The 17,496-nt window shown below is 44.6% G+C and overlaps 1 protein-coding gene across 2 annotated transcripts in view; it reads left to right on the top strand.

Annotated features, from left to right (window-relative positions):
* The window catches only part of LOC115097485 (multidrug and toxin extrusion protein 2-like), a 43,802-nt gene extending 28,199 nt beyond the window's left edge, over nt 1-15,603 (top strand). Inside the window, exons 4-17 of one of the 2 annotated variants that reach the window (XM_029613375.1) lie at nt 821-969; nt 1,239-1,281; nt 3,838-3,882; nt 6,962-7,059; nt 7,500-7,597; nt 8,176-8,289; nt 8,383-8,450; nt 9,742-9,850; nt 10,565-10,640; nt 11,371-11,440; nt 12,019-12,151; nt 12,891-12,985; nt 13,500-13,581; nt 14,967-15,603. In XM_029613375.1, coding sequence (XP_029469235.1) covers nt 821-969; nt 1,239-1,281; nt 3,838-3,882; nt 6,962-7,059; nt 7,500-7,597; nt 8,176-8,289; nt 8,383-8,450; nt 9,742-9,850; nt 10,565-10,640; nt 11,371-11,440; nt 12,019-12,151; nt 12,891-12,985; nt 13,500-13,581; nt 14,967-15,202 — 1,416 coding nt within the window. In that variant the 3' untranslated portion in view covers nt 15,203-15,603. The remainder of the gene's footprint in view (nt 1-820; nt 970-1,238; nt 1,282-3,837; nt 3,883-6,961; nt 7,060-7,499; nt 7,598-8,175; nt 8,290-8,382; nt 8,451-9,741; nt 9,851-10,564; nt 10,641-11,370; nt 11,441-12,018; nt 12,152-12,890; nt 12,986-13,499; nt 13,582-14,966) is intronic. The other variant, XM_029613376.1, reaches the window with a different exon arrangement.
* The last annotated feature ends 1,893 nt before the right edge of the window (nt 15,604-17,496 follow it).

Here is a 17,496-nt window from a genome sequence, read left to right as displayed (position 1 = left end):
GAAACCAGCTGTATGCATGGTTTGCTCTCACTTGATCTTCATGGGAAGGTTTAGGTGCAAGCACGGTCTGTGGCTTTTCCCATCTTCTTCACCGCAGAAACAATTCCACATAAAAACGAAAAGACAAGTCACAAACACTGCCCGGCAATGCAAGTAAAGCCCCGGGGCGCATCTAAGTCCCGGGGCTTTACTGAAGGGGCGGGGCATGGGCTGGGCCAGAGGCCTCTGACACAGCGGCCATTTGCTGCTATGTCAGAGGATCGCGTGCTGGCAGGCTGCCAGCGGGCGCAACTTGTGCCTGCCTAGAGACAGGCGCAAAAGGTAAGATAAAAGGGGGGGTTAGAGAGGGGGGGGAGGGGTGGGAAGGTCAGGCTAGGGGAAAGTGAATGGGGAAGGCAGCGAGCGCACGCATGTTATAAAATCAGGCATACATGTGTGCCCGCGCACAACCTTTCAAGATCTACCCCTAAGGGTTTTTCCCATTTTGCATTTGATAAAAACATTGCATGCATCGGGCCCGTGGTATTGTCAGTGCATCTCAAGAACGTTCATTGCACATATCCTGAAAAGCAGTCCCAGCTCTGTGATTTAAAAAAAAAAAAAAAATGCCAGAAAATCCTCCCCCCCCCCCCCCAAATCTTGTTTCTGTCCTGCTTCCCCTTGTTCCCCTCGCTATATGGTTTTGGTCACTTCTGAGGAATGGGTTTGACGATGCATTCATGTTCTCCATTTCTGATTCTGCTGTGCTGCTTCTATCGTGGCTCACGGGTGAGGCGCTGAGTCCTGACTCCCGGTTCCTTTGCTCTGTCTTCTCACTCAGACCTACGGTGGCAAGAACCTGAAGCGTGTGGGGATCATCCTGCAGCGGGGGATCCTCATCCTGCTGCTCGCCTGCTTCCCCTGCTGGGCCCTCTTCATCAACACGGAATCCATCCTGCTGCTCGTCAGGCAGGACCCCGAAGTGGCCAGGTCTGACTTGGACTTACTCTTCACATTTGTCTGTAGAATGACGTTCGTGGTGGCTTCTCATGAATTTGCCCCCTCAAGACTGATACCATTTATTATATTTTTATATATATATTTTGATTTTATTTATTTTACGGCAGCCACTAACTGAATTCTCACTGTGCAGAAATTCATTTAGTTCATGGCTCAGCCCTGGCATGAATCTTTTAGAAGCTTAAATTGTTTTGCTGATTCTTTTAAGAAATTAAAAGATGCAATTTTTTTTTTTCCAGATTAACTCAGCTTTATGTTCTGATCTTTATCCCTGCTCTGCCAGTAAGTTCTTAGCATTTCATTGTTCTCTGTGTTTTAAAGCTTAAACAAATGAACAGACAGTTGATGTGATTTATATTTTTGTGAATGTCTTTATGATGTAGCCCCGCTTTGAACTGCAGGTAACTTATTTATTTATTTTATTTAGGCGTTTATTATATATCGTCATTCCAGAACAAGATCATGGCGGTTTACAAAATCATCGCTCATAATCTTTTTTTTTAACAATCACATTCTGAGTCAATATTCATAATCTAGGTCAAAACCAAAGCAGATATATATTCTTATTCATGTTCGTACGTATTCTTGGTCGACATGATATTAGATTTATAGACTTCATATTCGGACATTTTCAAAGTCGGCATTACAGCAAATGGAAATTCTAATTCAGCTACCTAGACACTTTACATCTATCATTACTTATTGCTCACTTCACTACCATTGTCTCTTGTATTGACATTGGAGTTTTCAGTTTAGTGTTATTTTATGTTAAATTGTAAGTTTTTCTGAAATTTGAAATTTTGTAAGTTTTTCTGAAACATTTGAAATTCTTTTTTTTTCCGTTACTTGACATAATGACTCTGGAAAGCAGTTCCACAGCTTGGGGCCTGCCATGGAAAACATTCGGTCCCTTATTTGCATTAGATGTGTGTTCTGAGTAGAAGGCACCATTACAAAGTCCTTTGTTTTGTGATCTTAGGGTTCCCTGTGGTAAGTAATGTCGAAGTGTCACTCCTAATAAGCATGGGTCAGTATTGTTGACGATATTGAAAATGAGGGTTAATACTTTATAATGAATTCTGGAATGGACAGGGAGCCGGTGCAGTGCCACCAGCGAGGGGGTGGTGTGGTCAAATTTCCCTGTTCCTAGTAATAGTCTAGTAGAGGAATTTTGGAGTAACTGTAGTAATTTTAGTAAGCTTGAAGGTAGGCCTGTAGTAATCTAGATTTGAGAATATTATTATTTGTAAGACAGTATGGAAATCCTGTGTTGTTAGTAGAGGTTTCAGCCGGTGTAGTATTCTCAAGCTTGGTGTTTCCTGTTTATATTCATTTGCTTATATGCTTTTTTATGGTGAAGTTCTCATTGACTTGTACTCCTAAATCTTGTACTTGATCTGAAGGAGTAATATTAATAATTCCTAGGTCTAGTGTTGGTAGTTTGATTATCTTTGTATCTCTCCTTAACAATTTCGGGGTTTTTTTGGATTTAGAGTTAGTTTCAGTTGGGAAAGTTTTTGTTGTATTTCCTTCATGTATGTTGATAGGGACAATGCGGTTTTTTCACAAGTTTTGTTGAAAGGGATGTAGAATTGAATGTCGTCTGCATATCAGAAGAACTTGATTCCTAGATTTGCCACTAGTGTGCAAAATGGCAGCAAATAAATGTTGACTAGAGTGGTCGAGAGAGCTGAACCTTGGGGGACCCCTGTATCAATCAGGAAGGTGTCGGATATTTGTTTGCCAAGTTTTACTTGAAATGTCCTATTTTTTAGGAAGGAAGAGAACCATTTGTTGACAATTTCCAATTTCTCTCAGTTGGTGGCGTTGCAGGGAGTTGTCAACTGTGTCGCATGCTTTTGTAAGATCAATTAGTACCAGGATAAATGATTCATTGTTGTCAAACCCCTGCAATACAGAGTTGGCTAAGGAAATGAGTAGGGTTTCTGTTGAGCGGTTTTTCCTGAATCCAAATTGGTTCGGGTATAATATATTGTTGTCTTCTAAGTGATTCTCTAATTGTATTACTGCTTTTTCTAGGACTTTAGCAATGAATGGCAGGTTGGATATCGGTCGGTAATTGTCCCAGTCGTCTATTCTGCCAGTTTTATTTTTTAGTATTGGTTTAATTACAGCTTGTTTTGCCTTATTGGGGACCGATCCTTCTGCTAGTGAGTGGTTTATTATGGTTGTGAATATCGTCATTATTACACTGTTTATTGTTTTCAGGGTACTAGCAGGGATAGGGTCTAATAGGTGGGTGCCGGGTAAGAAAGCATTTTAAAGAAATAAATAATTGGTGTGAGGAAGCAGGGCACACTCCATATCCCATCAGAAACTGCAAAATGTCGTTTTATACTCCAGATGAGAAGGGTGACTTTTAGTATTTATAGTACGAATTGCACATAAAAGTCACTGCATCTCTCTCTCTTGATCCACTTTGAGTTTTGTTTGTTTTCCATACTTCCAATGTCATGTAGTGACCCCCAGGGGAACGGCCTCAATTTTAGGGATTGACAGGTTGATGCGGTAATCTGGGCATTAAGAAACCATGCGCTCTTTTCCAGTGCATATTTTATATACCCAGATTAATTTCTTTTAAACTCCCCATGCAGTAATCTAATGCACTGCTAATGCACTGGGAGTTAAAATAAATAAATAAATAAATAAAAAGCATGTTCTGTGATAATGTACGTTCAACACAGGCCAAACGCACATTTTAATTCAGAGAGGTGAGGTGGGAGGCATCCCTGACAGGTCAATAAGTACTGATTTCTCTGCCTACTTGGTAGACAATGATATGACTTTGTATTCTGTGTCTTGGTTCTTACTTCCTAGGCAGTGTTCCTGTTCCAGCTACAGACGAGATATTTACAAAATCAGGTACTGTCTTCATCACTGCGTAGACACCTTAGCATCCCTAGAAATTACTGCAGTTAGCGAGGGATATGCTTTTAGGGTATGGATACTAACGTTTTGAAGGTTTGCCAGGGGGTGGGGGTGGTGTTACTGGTTAGGGGCTGTTCTGTGGTTATTTGTTCTGGTTAAAACTCAGTATTGTAAGGAAAGGTGATAAATTGGCCCTGCTCCCTCACCACCTCCGCACCTGGGATCTGCCAGGCCGTCATACAACCCATGGGGCTCCCAGGGAAAGACGCAGGGTTTTGGACACATTCTTGAGTTCTAGGAACAAAGATCCATCCATAACGGTTTGGGATGTCCCAAAAAAAGGCAGTTTGCTGAGATACTGAAGAACAGCACTCGTGACAGAATATACATTTCTTCCAGATAATATCCATAAATTAAATCCAGACAGTGGCATCCTTCAGACTCTAGACCCCCTAGACTTTGAGAATCCCCTTATCGGTACCCGAATGCTACAGAAGAGCATCTTCCTTTCCCGAAACCTTTGAATAGGCCACCCTGGACAAGCCTGAGCTTATTTCGCTACTTTGGTTCACCTTTCCTGAATGTTTACTGACAGGACCTCTCTGTAGAAGCTCCCAGTGACTGTTCCCATTGACCTCGACCTTGGGTAAGAGGCATTTTGGATGCGTTTTTTTTCTGGGGTGTCTCTCCACGCCTTCCACACACTCCCAAAAGAGCAGGAAATCTGGACTAGGCTTCCCCTTCATAAGAATTGTACCACAATTCCTGCTTGAAACTCCCCACAGCTCCTGCAGGCTCCACTCCTTGTCTTGTAGCTTCAGGGACTGCAAGCCTAAGCCTGGACCACTTCAGCCCAGATCTTTCGGCTCGCTGTGTAGTTTTTTCTCCATCAGCCATTGGGGTGTGTCTGACCTTTTAGCTTTGTGTTCTTGTGGAGCACATGCTGTCTAGTGAGGGATCTGTGTGTACCCTTATTCACAAGCCTTATCTTTTGATTTCTCCATCAGAACCAGGGCTGAGATGTGCAGCTACCTGGGGAATTCCCCACCATATGATAACGCCTCCCCACCACCACAATGTATGTAGTCTAGTTATTGCAGTAACACCCCTCAGCTGGGGTCCATGCACCAGGACTACTTGCAAACATGGACCCTAAATTTGGCCACTAGGTCTTGGCATTGTGTGATGACTGACTCAGTCCTTTCCATGGGCTGTGAATGCTGCCTCCTGGCACTGGAAGGCCTGACCTAGAAAATTTTCATGTGGCAGTGCTGAGGGCTGCCACTGAGCTGCCAGGCTGGACCTTATTCTCTTATTTTGTTGCTGTGTGCACAGGGATGTCCCTGTATATAATTTTATTGCTTATATATCGTCATGTTTATAGCCTATATTCTTTTCGTTCAGTAATTCCCTGTGTTTTCCCCCACCTTCCCTCCACCCAGTTCCATTATCAGTTTCATTGTAAAGCCATGTTGGCCAGTTTTATGTTACATGGAAACCGATGTGATGTTTGCCTAACGAATGTCGGTATACAAAAATTTGCAAATAAATAAATAAATAATAGGCACTGACACATGGGAGTCGAGGCCCTGATTTATTTGTAAGTGTCCATCCCACCAGCCCACAAGCTCCTGAGTCTTTCGAGGGTGGGTCTGGCAAGACGGCTGTGCTGGCTGAGCGCTGAATCTGAGAGCTGCTGGACAGAGCGAGTGGAGAGAGAGTGAACCAAGAAGAGTTTGCATGTTCAAGCTGGACTATTGCCCGTGCTCCCCTATCTTCAGAAGGGAAGCCACCCCTGCGTGCTCCCACATCTTCAGAGCGGGACCCAAGCCCTGAATCTTAAGTTTCCAGCATCACTCATGCCTTGCTGTTCTGTAAAGCTTAATTACAGTATGGGGTGGATGCTGTAGTAATCCTGACTGAACAGCATTTTTACCATGTCTTGTATGTGAAGAGTCGGAGCCTCCAGTTCTGTGTCCATTTCAGTCTTGCTCTTGTTACTTCTGGCACTATTCAGTCATAGCTATCATCCTTGCACTTGTTGCTGTTTCATTAACGGACATTACCTCTGCTCACTGCTGTAAGGTTAGTGAAGCAAAGTTTTCCTTATCATCTTCATAAAGGTGGAACACACATAGGGTTCTTTGTTTCCGTTTAAACTGATTTTCACCCATAAATTCCTGATTTTTTCCAAAGGTGACAAGTGGTTTAAACTGATAGTCACCCTCATTTTAGGCTGATTAAAAAGCTGCTCCAGATCTGCGACTGCAGCGTTTCAAGGCACTGCTGGAAACCAGTGTAGGCCAAAACCCCATGCTGCGTCTCAGGTGCCATCCTCCAGCAGGGAAGGCGCTCACCTCCCAGTGCTGCCCATGCCATGCTTCGAGTCCTGCCTCCTCACTTCCTAAGCAGCCAAAGTGCCTGTTGTTTGGTGCTGTGATTGCGTTTCGAGTAGGCCCTGTCTAGCAGAAGCACTTTCCAGCAAGATCCCTGGACCCTGCACAAAAGCAGAAGTGCAGTTTTGCAGATCATGGGAGCCTCAGTAAGCCGCCGAGGCAGAGAGAAGCCCGGCGCCAGCACTGGTAAGAGCGAACGCTGCTGCAGTGTGTGGGGGAGAGAGGGAGATTCTCGGTGGGGTGGGAGGAGAGAGAGAGGGGCATGCTAGGCAGGGGATAGAGATGGGGATGCTGCTGGGTGGGTGGGAGAATCTGTTAATGTTATTTCATTGTCCTGGCTTCTATCCACCAAAATAAACTCCAATAATAACCCGGAAAAATAACTGATTTTCTCCTGTTTTTGTTCTTGTCATAATAAACCCTGATAAATTGCCGGGAGAAATAAAGAAAATACAAATGGAAAATGAAGGTACCTAAACATGTAGTACCATAGCAATATCTGGCAGCTGGAACATCTGTACAGTATAGATTTATCGGTGTTGTAGAGTACAGGTCGCCGCACCACCTGTCTATCAACCAGTCCCTGGTTTCAAGGAACGAAATTCTGCTCGCCACATTAAGAAAACACATTCTCGGGGATGGCTTAAGTCTTTGTTTTTTCTGTCTTTGTGTTTTAGGGAATCATTTGGCCTCAGGTAATAACCGGAGGTGCAGCAAATATCATCAATGTCCTTGTTAATGCCATCCTTCTCTATGCGCTGAACCTGGGCGTGTTGTGAGTAGAAGAAAGGTTTTGCATTTGATTGCAGGGCTATGATCGGGGGGGAGGGGCGACCGTGCCACGTATTATTGGGTTAAAGTCTGTCCTCACATCAAAGGAGCCTTGTCCATACGCTTCTGAAAAGAATCCCCACTATGACTGAAACGGGATCGTTGATATTAACCAGCGCACAGCAAACCGTGGCTGCCTTTGAATAAGTAGTAACCTACCTTCCAAGTTGACCACAGATTGGGCCATTAATATTAATTACAGGAACACTCAGCCTGACTTACAGTAAGCAGGGCAGCTGTATTAATACTGATAAACAGCTGAGTTGTGCTGCACGGAGGCTGGGACCTGCTCCAGCTCCTCAGAATCTCTCTCCGGGCCCAAAGAGTAAGAGAAGGTCGAGATGGAAAGAAAGTGAAATGGTCCTTTTGTTTCCTTCCTCGTAGGGGATCCGCTTGGGCCAACACCATTTCTCAGTTCACCTTGTCTGGCCTCCTCTTTTTCTATATTTGTTGGAGAAAGATATATGCTGAAACCTGGGCAGGTACGTCCTAGGCCGGTGCCTGTAACTCTCTGTAAGCCAAATGCTATTTGTGTAGACAGAGTACAAGGTTTTAGGAGGATTTGATGTAAGGCAGTGATAACCTGACGTCTCCTGCCCTCAGGCCGTGTACTGCCACACACACAAGACCGGAGGTTATTTCCTGGCCCTGTGGAGGCTGCATTCGCACTCTCTGATGGGAATCATAGTAATTGCTCAGCAGTGACACCTGCTGGCTGAAACCCTGCCACACACCGAGTGGGTTCTGTAGGGAATCTGCCTGCCTCCTGTCACCGGAATGAACGGCACTGGGGAAGGCTATAAGGCAATGGGGAAATACTCTGGCTGCTTAAAAATGAAGGTTTACAGTGCTGCTGACGAAAGAGGTAAGGTTGGATTAAGCTGAAAGCTTAGAGAGGCAAAAGGAAACAAACGGGTGAACCTCCGCCTCACCTCTTCAGCCAGGCCATGTTGTGAGACGTGGGAGGCTCTTTGGCAGGAAGCTTTGCTCAGGTGTAGCAGGTGACACTGGAGCTAGACAGCACAGATACTTTTCTCACTGCTTCTTCTCCTTTGCTCAGGGTGGACCAGGGAATGTCTCCAGGAGTGGGGTTCATTTATCCGCTTAGCTGTGCCCAGCATGCTTATGATGTGCATTGAATGGTGGGCATTTGAAATCGGAGGCTTTCTGGCAGGTTGGTTCCACTGTAAACTGAATCCCCACAAATTCTGTTTTTCGAAAGTGTCATTTGATAAAGATTCTCTTGCTACCTTTGCTGTATTTTCAGGCCTGGTGAGTGTGGTGGAGCTAGGCGCTCAGGCTATAATGTTACAGCTGGTCAATGCGGCCTACATGGTAAGTGTTTTAGTTTGTAAACCTTGATTGACAAAGGCTCAGATTTATAAATTGTCTTCTGCCTCTCAGCCATCCTGTAGGCCCTCCCTCTCTCTCATTAGTGTAAAATCTTTTCGATCCTGCTGCAGCAGGACTTTCATGTTGAACAGTTCAATTTGCTGCCAGTGGAGCCAGGAAGGGTCTTCAATACCACAGGTCAGGGCAAGGACCAGTCACCTGTGCTTAGCGCTTCTCACTCGCCCCTGCTGTGGGAAACTCATGCTCATCATTCAGGGTGGCCTGTTGTCCAAATCGGTGAAATTGGTCACCTAGATGAATGGTTAAGGTTCAGACCCAGGTGGCCTGTTGGTGTATCATGAAGAATGTTCTTTACTGCTGCTGGGAGCAGCAGGACAGTCCAGCATGTCACAAAGGCTCTTATTTCCCACAGTGGTGAAGACTGTGTGAAGACATTGCTCTGCTTCAGATGGTTCGGCCAGGGAAGCTGTTCCACCTGTTTGCTCAATCAGTCACCTTGAATTTGGTGCATGCAGCTTCTCTTCTAAACAGGGGTATTCCTGTAGGCTACATTAAAAGGGAAATCACTGGTCCTGGGATGTCAGCTGTTTCCGGCAAGGTGTGAGGATGGAATGGGCAAACTCGTATCCTGTGTGATTCCGTCTCGTTCCGTGTTATATAATTAAAGAAGTTTGGTAAAGGAAAAAGCCCTCGAAGACAACAGAAGTTGGTCCAGAACGTAGCAGAGCTCTCAAGGGGCACAGTGAACATTGTGCCAGCATTGGGATGACAGCCCTGAGCAGCAGTGGTATGATTTCATCAGGGGGTTGGCTTTGTGAGAAACGAAGATAAATATAGCCTGCTAGCAGAAAATGTGTCAGCCATCACTTTGGCAGATTTTGGGCACTCTCGGGGTGTTGATGGGGACAGGTAGACTTGAGGGGAGTTGGTGTTGGGTTGCATAAAGGATTTTGTGTGTGCATATATACAGGACAGACTGGATGGATCATTTTGGTATTTATGTGCTGACACTTTCTATTTTACTATGAGTCTGAGTCACTAGGTCACCAGTGGGCCACCGGCTCCAGCAACCTGCTGCTAGATTAACTTCTATCTATTCTATGCTATGATAACATAGTGCCCCCTGCTTAGGACCAGCCTGTGGTTTAGTAGGAAAGATAGCATGGTTGCCGTGTTAGTCCACTTAAATATGCATAAATAAAAATCCTCTATTAAGTTATAGGTGTACATACATGCTGAGAGTTGAGCTTGAAGTAATGATGCTTTTGTGCAGGTACCACTTGGATTTAGTGTGGCTGCCAGCGTACGAGTGGGGAATGCTCTGGGTGCTGGGAATACGCAGCAGGCGAAGACCTCATGTAGGGTTGCAGTGATATGTGCAGGTGAGAAGTTCCTCTTTCTGTCTGCTAGCATCTTACTCCAGCTCAACAGCAGACAGCTCCTTTCTTCCAGACGCCACAAGTAGGTCATGTTATCAGGATGATACACGATAAAGGTTTGAGGGGCACTCATTTAACCAATATAATTAATTTACATATTTGGAATACCTTGAAAACAGGTCTGTTTGCAGGACATGGAGACTGAGCGTTGTCTGTTTCTTCCTTCATGGATTAGCTTGTCTGTTCCTCCGATAACTTTCTTACTTCATATTACGTTAATTACTAATTAATTGCTTATCTGATGAGAACCTCTTTCCCCTCCGCCCTGGAGCTTTTAGAGGTTTTTATATCCACATTCCTTACCTCTATGTAATGGTCAATGATGTGAGACATTTAAGACAGCCCTGTACTTCTCAATCTTATTTCTCATTTTTAATACTTCTGGTCATTTATTGAAAAAGTCATCAATCTAATTAAATTCAAAATATTTTCTCTTTTGGCAGGAAGATTAAAGCACACTAAATATTGGTTTATCCTTTATTTTAAGTCTTTTCTTGTGATGCTTGTTTATATATTGACTTTTAAGCTGGGGTTAGAAGATAACACTTGTAGGTTACTGTCTGTTTTGCACTTACCTGTGACGATATCTTGAATAAATAGCACTTTTAGAACATCAAAATTAAAGAAGAAGACTTTTTTTTCTGCATTGTGTTCCAGTGTGTTTTGCAGTGCTGATCGGCAGTTTAGTGGCAGCCCTGAAGAATGTGATGGCATACATTTTCACCAGTGATGAGTAGGTAATCAGAAATCAGGGAATCGAAAAATAAAATTCACTTTAGAGTCAAGTTGTGGCTATTTTATTTCCTGTCCTAAAGCAAGATAGAGCATCAGTCAGTTGTTGCAATTATTTTTAAGAACCTGTGAAGCAAATGAGGGACACTGGGGAAAAGAATGAGGAGTTAAGGCATTTTGTGGTTTAATTAAACAAGATATGGTTTAGTATGGCAAAAAAAAAAAAGCTGCCTGGGTGCTTTCTATATGTGCCAGAAATTACAAGGTTCATAGAGGTTTAAACAAAACACTTACCACACAAGAAAAAACTTCAGGATTGTATGGGTTACCCTTTGGAATCACAGAGCACCAAGGACCTTTTAGCCACTGCAGTTCTGCCTTTTTTGTTTATACATTTTCGCTGCATTCACTGAAAAAGTTGAACTGCTCTCTACAGCAAAGATTTACTAGCCAGAATATTGCAACTGTTGTAGAGTACCCTGAACATGGCGTTAGGCATGCTGTGTGGAAAGTATTAGTGCTCACATTTGGCTTATGACCCCTTTGCCAGACGAGCATGTGAGAGCCATCCTGTATGTAAGAGGTACGTGGCACAGTCCATGCTAACTTGTAATCTCACTATTGCTGGAAACTACCTGTGTTATACACATATCCTAAATTAACCTTATAAGTTAGCAGCATTATAGCTTTGTAATCCATATTGCTGAGTGATTCCTCTGTTCTTTCAACAGAGAGATTGTCGCATTAGTTGGACAGCTTATGCTAATATTTGCTCCCTTCCATCTCTTTGATGCCACTGCAGTAAGTATTTTGGATGTTTGGTTAAAACAATTTTCTAGTGAGTCCCACTGTTCCAGGTACCACCAAGGAAATGTCATTCTGTTCCATGTCATTTTGTTTCTCATTCACTGAATGAGACTGAGTCTCCAGAAGCTTGTTTAAGCTGAAGAGAGGAAAGAATAATTGCAGAGGAGGATAATTATTACTCTTCTTTTATTCTTTTTCATTTTTCCTCTCCACTATAATTCTCTCTATTATTCTATGTTAACACCATTATTTTATATTCTTCACATTGTAACTGTTTATCATTATTGTTGTACGTGAACCGATGTGACGGTTATGACTGAATGTCGGTATACAAAAAAATAAATAAATATGCGGTGCTTTTCTGATTTGTAACTTATTGTCTGTTTTTCTTACTGTACATGAGAGGAGGAGGGAATCGTCAAAAGATTTGCAGGCATATTAATATTAATCTAACTCAACTCTATTTTGCCCCCACAACATTAATGTATTAAATTCTTTCTCTTGCTCTCTAACCGGCTCGCATGGCAGATCAGAGATTTCTGTAATGTTTTCTAACTTTTATTTTCCTGCAGTGTGTAGCTGGGGGCGTGTTGAGAGGAACAGGGAAACAGAAGATTGGTGCAATCATAAATGCTTTTGGATTTTATATTGTTGGTTTTCCCATTGGAATTTCACTGATGTTTGTGGCCAAGCATGGAATAATAGGTACGAGTTTCAGACCTGGATCTTGGGCACCAAATTTACTGTATGCTATGACAATGCATCAGCCTGGTTTTTGGGTTTTTTTTTTCTTGTTTTTGCTCCATGTCACTTTACACTGCATTGTTATTGAATTAAATAATTAATCTTAAAATATTTATAACCTACCCCTCCATAGTTAGGAGTGGGGTACAAAAAACACTCATAATAAAATCGATGTTTATACATTAAAAACAACATACGATATGTAAGTCAACACTATAATACAGTAGCACTGCAAGGGATAGTTAATATGTCTTTGTCCTGAGGAGGCTCACCATTAATCTTGGAAAGTGATCATGTCTGAACCGCCTGCAGATCAAATGCTAGCTTGAAAAGGTGAGTCTTTAGATCCTTTTAAAATATTTTAGGATCCTGGGTATTACGTGTAAAGTATGGGAGGGAGTTTCAAAGCCATGGAGAATGAGCGCTCCCATGCCTGTGAGTGCTTCTGTTTCAGTTAACATTTCAAATATATTAGATCTCTTTGTTATCAGTGCTGTCAGAAGTGAGTCAGATCTTTTTACAGTGCAAATACATTTGAGATGAATCCCAACTCTTAGAGCACTTTCCCTGCAATATTGCACCTTGTCCATCCTATTTGTAAAGTTGCAGATGACTTACGACTCAGAATTCATTTTGTCGGAATTCTATCCCAGGAAGAAACGTGTGCTGCAGAGTTGAGTTCTGGTGTCTCTCGTCACAGGTCTGTGGGCAGGACTGATTATCTGCGTCTTCCTGCAAGCTGTGTTCTATCTAACCTTTATACTAAGAATGAATTGGAAGAAGGCCTTGGAAGAGGTACAGTCAGTCTGCATTTAGCCTCTTTCCTCCTGAGCATAATGTTTAGCAGATGGGAAGTGCCCAGCATTATTTCCCCACAAAGAGAAATCCATCCAAGATCCTTCAAGTTGGAAATTTAGAGCTCATTGGATTGTCAAAATAGAAGTCCTTTTTCAGGATGGGGTAAGAATTTGTGCAGCATTTCTGTTCACGCCATCCAACAACCTGAATAGCATTTGTTGGAAAATAAATAGCAAATGACTCCAGTACTTGGGTTACAGTTGTTAATCCACGTAGCTTTTCTTGTCTAAATAAATATTACCTGATTGAAGACTTTGCAAGAAATGACAGAAATTTGGTAATACTTCATGAGGTTTAGGAACATGGAGTTGTTTTCTCAAGCGATTCAGATTTGTGTATAGTCCATAGTACCCCTTCACATCATCCAGCAAATGTTTGTCACTGTGAGAAGACTTTGACTGTATTTCTGTTTGGGTTCACATGGGGTTTTGCTTTTTTTTTCTAATTTTAGGCTCAGATTCGGGCAGGATTGATAGCGATCACAGAGGATGTGAAACTCAATGATGCTGCTTGTGTAAAAGCCACGCGCTCGGGTATGTGATTCATGTGATTCATCATTTTCATAATGTGATGTGTACACACATGCTTTCTACTGCCTTTACTGGGTAACCCCTGGAAGATTTTGACCAAGAGGGCACAGAATCTGACATACACTCTCTTACTTTTTATTGACAGCGGAGTGTGGAACTCAGTCATGTGTTATTATCTGTTTCCTCTTCATTCTACTTAGTCTTCAAAGGGAGGTTTGCTAAACTAACCAGGTTTTTCTGACACTTTGGGGCGGATTTTAAAAGGGTTACACGCATAACTTATGCATGTAACCCTTTTAAAATCCGCCCCAAAGTGTCAGAAAAACCTGGTTAGTTTTTCTAGTTAGTTAAAAAATCCCCCTGCGAGCGCCGACCTATTTTGCATAGGCTCGGCGGCGCACGCAAGCCCCGGGACGCGCGTTAGTCCCGGGGCTTTGCTAGGGGGGCGTTTCGGGGGCAGCGTGACATTCGGGGCGTTCCAGGGGGCATGGCCTAGGCCTCCGGACCAGCCCCCGGGTCAGGTGATGGCGTGCCAGCGGGCTACCGGCGCGTGCGAGTTACGCCTGCTTCGGGCAGGTGTAACTTTGGCGATAAAGGCAGGGGGGGTAGATAGGGCTGGGGGGGTGGGTTAGGGAAGGTGGGGGGAGGCGTAAGGAAAGTTCCCTCCGAGGCTGCTCCGATTTTGGAGCGGCCTCGGAGGGAACGGGCAGTGCGCTCAGGGCTCGGCGCACGCAAGGTGCACAAATATGCACTCCCTTGCACGCGCCGACCCCGGATTTTAAAAGATACACGCAGCTTCGCGCGTATCTATTGAAATCCAGCGTACTTTTGTTTGCGCCTGGTGCGCAAACAAAAGTATGCGCTCATGCTTTTTTAAAAAAATGTATCCCAATATGTGAATTATCCAAAGATGGTGGTGTTCGTTATGTATTTATTGTTTTTTTGTTTTGACTGTTCTTATGTTTTATTAGCTATATTTATGTTTTAGTGTACTCCATTTTTAAAAAATTATTTATTTAACAAAAATCAAGCAGACATACATTAGTTTGCAAGAATCAAGCACCACAACAGTAAAGGTGGCAGTTAGTAATATATAGGAGGAACAACTTGAACCCATACTGCAGTTTAAGGTAAAAAGATACAGAGCTTTTCTGCACATATACAAGGTAATAGATCCCAGATGATGCTCCTTATTTATGAGCTATTGTGGAAAGATGGATGACAAAACAGGTCACACATTGTTCAGCATCTGAAGGGCCATCTCAAAAGCTCAATTTTAGTATCATCTTTGGTTGGTTCCCTCGCTGATCCTGTAAAAGATATCGTAGCTTTTCAGAGAATGTAATGTTCTTTATAGTGGGTGTGCAACAGTAACATTTCTGTAACAGTATATTCTGCAGTGCAACAGGAATTAGAAAAAGAAGTGTTGAGTGACTTCACCCTTGCTGACAATCACATGGACCAGGCAGCCCTACTGGATGACTCTGCTGCATGTACATTTTCCACGGTGGGGGAAATGCTGACGCTAAGGCAGCTGCTCTTCCGGAGGCTACTTGCTCTGGCGGCTGCTGTGGTTACCCTGCTAGCGGGAGTCTTGATAAGGTTTGTGACTGGCAATGGATAGCTGGAACCACAGATGAAGATGGGGCAAAGTGAACACGAGAGCCATAATATGACATTAGTTCCACCAAGGAGGTGAAGGCACGTCCTTGATGGAGAACGAACAGATGTTAAACCTCTGGAAGCTGGGCTGAACTGTACGAATGGTGCATCTATATGTGGGCTGAAATTATGCAATGTTGCGTGGAAACCAACCGAGAGAATCCATTTGAAAGATCAGCATTCAACTTTTTAAGCCTTGTTTTATGTCTTTGGAAACGTGACCACATGTCATTGACTTGTGCTGTATGGATCTGTAACTCTGCTGCTGTTTCCTGACTTCCTGCTCTTGATCCTATAGGGCCAGATTTTCAAAGGGGTACGCGCGTACCCCCCGAAAACCTGGCCCAAACACCCCCTGAGCACGCCGAGCCTATGTTGAGTAGGCGCGAGCAAGCCCCGGGACGTGCATAAGTCCTGGGGCTTTCCTGGGGGGGCGTGTCGGGGCATGTTGCGGCTGGCGCGACTTCGGGGGCGTTCCGGGGGCATGGCTGCGGCCTCCGGATCAGCCCCCGGACCAGACCTTGACGTGCTGGCAGCCGGCCGCACGCGCGCAAGTTACACCTGCTTGAGGTAGGGGGGGTGGGTTAGGGAGGGGAAGGTGCGGGGGGAGGGAACGGAGGCAGGCTGCAAGGCTCGGCGCGCGCAGGCTGCCGATTTTTGGCAGCCTTGCGCGCGCCGACCCCAGATTTTAATGGATATACACGGCTATGCGCGTATCTATTAAAATCCCATGAACTCTTGTTCGCGCCTGGTGCGTGAGCAAAGGTACGCGCGGGCGCAGATTTATAAAATCTACCCCATAATATTCTGGTACCTTATTTCCCAAGTTGGATAATAAAATAAACAGTGAACTGAAAAAAAACACCCCAATAATGTGAGTGTTTAAGGGCAAATTTTCAAAGGGCCACGAGCAATAGAAATCGGGACTTATGCGTGTGGCTGAGCCCTGCCACACCGAACGCATTTTCAAAAGGGCCCGGCCACGCGCATATAAGTCCTGATATGCGCACAAGTGCCGGACCCTGAAAAAGGGGGCAGGGTCTGGGTGGGGCAGGTCGGAGGCCGTTGGCTGCTGTCCCGGGGAAGTGCGCGCTGGCAGCTGGCTGGCGCACAGAAGCTACTTCTTCTCAGGAGGCGCAGTAAGCAGAAAAATAAAAAATGTTCAGGTAGCTAGGTCGGGCTTAGGGGTCAGGGTGGAGAGGGGAAGGGAAAGGAAGGTTAGGCAGGGGGATAGGAAAGTCCCCCCCCTCCTCAATCTGCTCCTTAATTGGAGCGGACTGGGAGGGAATTGGAGCAGACTGGGAGGGAACTGGGGGAGGCCCGATTGCGTCACCGTGCATAATTTACTAAAATTCACCTCCCCTGCCTGCGCCGCCTGCACATGCGCGCCCGGCCAATGGATTTTATAACACGCAGGCATCCATGTGCGAGCGCTCCTTTTAAAATCTACCCCTTAGTGCTGGGCATCGATAAGCAGTGAGGCAGTCAGCCTTATTCAGAAAGGACCCGTTTTTCGCATTCTGTGCACTTTGGAAAACTGTTTATGGAATATGGCCAGAGGGCATTGAGGATATTGTACTGCAGAGCAGTCGATGATACACAGTCTCTGATGATCTGAAGCATCTGCCCATCTGTATGGAGATTCCAGGAATTGTTACTTTAAAGGCAAGCTCGCACTGTATCCTGTTCTCACGGGGGTCGCGTTTAAAAGGAGCGCAGGCGCACGCGGTTCCCGGCACGTGCACATGGACGCGCCGATTTTATAAGATAAGCGCGCATGTGTGGGCAGCCCACAACTCCACACGTGCAGAGGGGGATTTTACAAAGCAACACGTGGCCCCCCCATTTCCCTCCCAGTCCGCTCCACTGGGAGGGAACTTTCCTATCCCTAACCCTGCCCCTAATCCTACCCTAACTATCCCTAATTTCTTTATTTTAATTCTTACTGCTCCTCTGGAGCAGAAGTAATCTGCGTGTGCTGGCCGGCTGCTGGCGCGAGCCTCCCCGGGACAGCCTACAATGCCGCTACCCAGACCCCGCCCCCCCCCTTTTCCCTTGGCAGGCACGTCTGCGTTTACCAGGATTTACATGTAAAAACCCCAAAATGTATGCAGGTAGCCCTTTGAAAATCTACTCGACAGAGTATTTCTGGTTCCTCAGCTGCCTTTGTGGTTGTAAAATGTTCTTCGTGTTGATAATAAACAAGTTCCACATCCAGCCCTTACTATCCAGAAAACAAAATTCATTGTTGCATCC

This window comes from Rhinatrema bivittatum, chromosome 8 (assembly GCF_901001135.1).
Source record: "Rhinatrema bivittatum chromosome 8, aRhiBiv1.1, whole genome shotgun sequence".
Lineage (NCBI taxonomy): Eukaryota > Metazoa > Chordata > Amphibia > Gymnophiona > Rhinatrematidae > Rhinatrema > Rhinatrema bivittatum.
Note: the sequence above shows the minus strand (reverse complement) of the source record. Positions and strands in the feature narration are given on the sequence as shown.